The following is a 2,459-nucleotide window of genomic DNA, read 5'->3' as shown; positions in this document are numbered from 1 at the left end:
AAAGGGGCACAAGAAACTTGGGTTTGGGGCCCCCCCCCCCCCAGGCAACCCACGCCCCAGCAGAGGTTCCAAGCACAACCCCCCAGCTCCCAGGAACAAGCCTGGGCCCCCCGGCACCGCAAGCAGAGCACGGGAGGGGGGCCCGCCCCGACCCTGGGGGACGGCTCCGGGTTGGGGCCCTTTTCTTTCAAACCAGAAGCAAGAAAACCCGTCCAGGAAAGGACCCCCCAAAGCACCACCCCCCCCCCCCCAGGGGCCAAGGAGGGCCCCCTTGGGCACCACCCACCCCCTCGCTTGCCCTGGCCCGGAACCCACAAGCACCGGCTCCTGAAGCCCCAGGGGGGCAGGGGCCTGGGAAAGGGGTCCCCCCCTCCAGGGGCTCTCACTTCTCCCCCAGAGGCCCTTCTCCACGCCTGCTCCCGCAAGGAGGGCTGGTCGGACCCACGAGTCCTGAATCTCCCCCACAGTCCGCTTTCCTGCACTGGGTCTCCCTCCCAAGTTACTGTCCGCAATCTGGCTGGCCAACCCCCACGTCTTTGAGGCTGGCGTCTCCACTCAGCAGTTCCTCCCCAGATTCGCCTCTCCTCCCGCATTTTGTGCATTTTGCCACCAGGGACCAGCAGCGGGGGACACAGGCGCAGCTGGAAACCGCGCCGAGGGCCTCGGCCTTGCAGGTTCTGCTGTCCAGCCGGCCCTGCGGCGCCCCAGCCGCTTCCTGCCGCACACGCGGGGCTCCTTCGCACCGCAGTCCCAGCAGCGTGGGACCCATGGCCCCTCCCGTCCCGCTCCCAGCAGCCTTTTCTTCCACACGACCCGGGCTCTTCCCTCGCCCTCTTCACAGCTGTCCCCGAACTGCCTGCCCGGCACCCAGGCGCCAGGCCGCTCGGCACGTGCTGGCCCGCTTCCCGGGACCTGTGTGAGCTTCCTGTTTCTTCTGGATCGAGGACCACCAACTGAGGGCTTAAACCACAGAAATCGACACCCCCCCCATTCTGGAGCCCGGTCCAAGCTGGGGAGGGGGTTCCCCTGGACTGCAGGGCCGTCCTGCCCCTGGCTCCTGGGACCGAGGCTCCAGGGCCCGTCTCCCCCTGCACTCACACGGCCCTTCCCGCTATCCCTCGTGAGGACACGCGTGCCTGGATCTAGGGCCTCGCTGACCCAGAGCGACCTCCCACTGAGACCCTTCACTTACTCACACCCACAAGGCTCCCCAGCTACCATCCCCTTCACAGGCTCCAGGGCCCACACCCGTCTCCGGGGGGCGGGGCAGCACGGACGGTGCAGCTGCTCTGCCCACTCAGAGCTCTTGACATGGGGACCGGGACCCTCCTCTCCACTCCACACCCACCTCTGTCGAGCACGCGGACATCACCCGGCCCTGTGGCCAGCCGGTGTCCGGCGTCCCCCCCGTCCAGGTCCCTATGGGCAGCAGTGCCCGCAGGAGGACGGCACGCCCACCCCTGCGCCCAAGCTGCAGCCCGGCAGCGCCTCGCTGACCTGAACGTGAGTCCGGATTTACTCTTGAGGTTCCGCAGCAGCTCCAGCTGGTTGAGCGGTGGGATCAGTCTGAGGGGGAGAGGGCAGTGAGCCCGCCGCCTGAGCCGGGGACCGCGCCCCAGCTCTCACTTCACACACAGGAGCCCAGGGACGGGGGTGGGGTGGTCGCCGGCAGAAGAAGCCCATCTGCGTGCTCTGGCCACACCTGTCCTGGGGCCTTGGCCCTGGAAGTGGCCAGTGACCAGCATGCATGGCAGAGGGAAGGGAGCAGAGCCCAGGCTGTCATCCACGGAGACTCCGACCCCTGACCGCATGGAGCAGGTCAAGCAGGGCACCGGGCACAGGCAGGGGGTCGTCCCCTCCCCTTCCCTCCCCTCCCCTCCCCTCCCATCCCCTCCCGTCCCCTCCCGTCCCCTCCCGTCCCCTCCTGTCCCCTTCCCCGTCCCTGAACACCCCAGGGCAGCACAGCCACAAACACAGTACCAACAGCCTAGGCTCCCAGACCCCTCTCTGCCAAGTCAGGGCAAGGTCAGGGTCACTGTGAAGAGGCTGCTTGGACAGGGAGAGGCCTGGACGGCTGGCCCAGCTCTGCTCCAAGCCCCCTCTCCCCAGATCCAGTCACACACACAGACAGCCTCACCCCCCCCCCTCACCCCTCCTGCTGGCCCCGGGGCAGCTGGGGGGACTTCCATACAGGTCTGGCTTCACACCAGGACGTAAGAACTGTGGACGAGGGGGTTCCTGGGGAGGCCCCAGGCCCTCCAGTTCCACTGCCGGACGGGTAGGAGCCTCTGGGCTCGAGCCCCCTCCAACGCAGGAAGACGTTTCACCCCACTCTCAGCTCCTCGCCACCTTCCTGCCCCAACATTTCCACTCGACCCTGGTTGACCCCTAGCGTCTTCTCTCTGAACGCCGGCCCTATGAATGTGGATACTGCCACTGCACCCCTCAGTCCTGTTGGA

At 67.5% G+C, this 2,459-nt stretch overlaps 1 protein-coding gene across 1 annotated transcript in view; it reads right to left on the bottom strand.

The window, feature by feature from the left end:
* The window catches only part of KCNQ2 (potassium voltage-gated channel subfamily Q member 2), a 26,534-nt gene that overhangs the window by 14,352 nt on the left and 9,723 nt on the right, over positions 1-2,459 (bottom strand). The window contains exons 8-9 of the mRNA XM_023748741.1: positions 1,494-1,566; positions 158-179 (exon numbers count right to left, since the gene is read on the bottom strand). Of these exons, the coding sequence (XP_023604509.1) occupies positions 158-179; positions 1,494-1,566 (95 nt within the window). The remainder of the gene's footprint in view (positions 1-157; positions 180-1,493; positions 1,567-2,459) is intronic.

This window comes from Myotis lucifugus, unplaced genomic scaffold (genome assembly GCF_000147115.1).
Source record: "Myotis lucifugus unplaced genomic scaffold, Myoluc2.0 scaffold_1753, whole genome shotgun sequence".
Taxonomy (NCBI): Eukaryota; Metazoa; Chordata; class Mammalia; order Chiroptera; family Vespertilionidae; genus Myotis; species Myotis lucifugus.
Note: the sequence above shows the minus strand (reverse complement) of the source record. Positions and strands in the feature narration are given on the sequence as shown.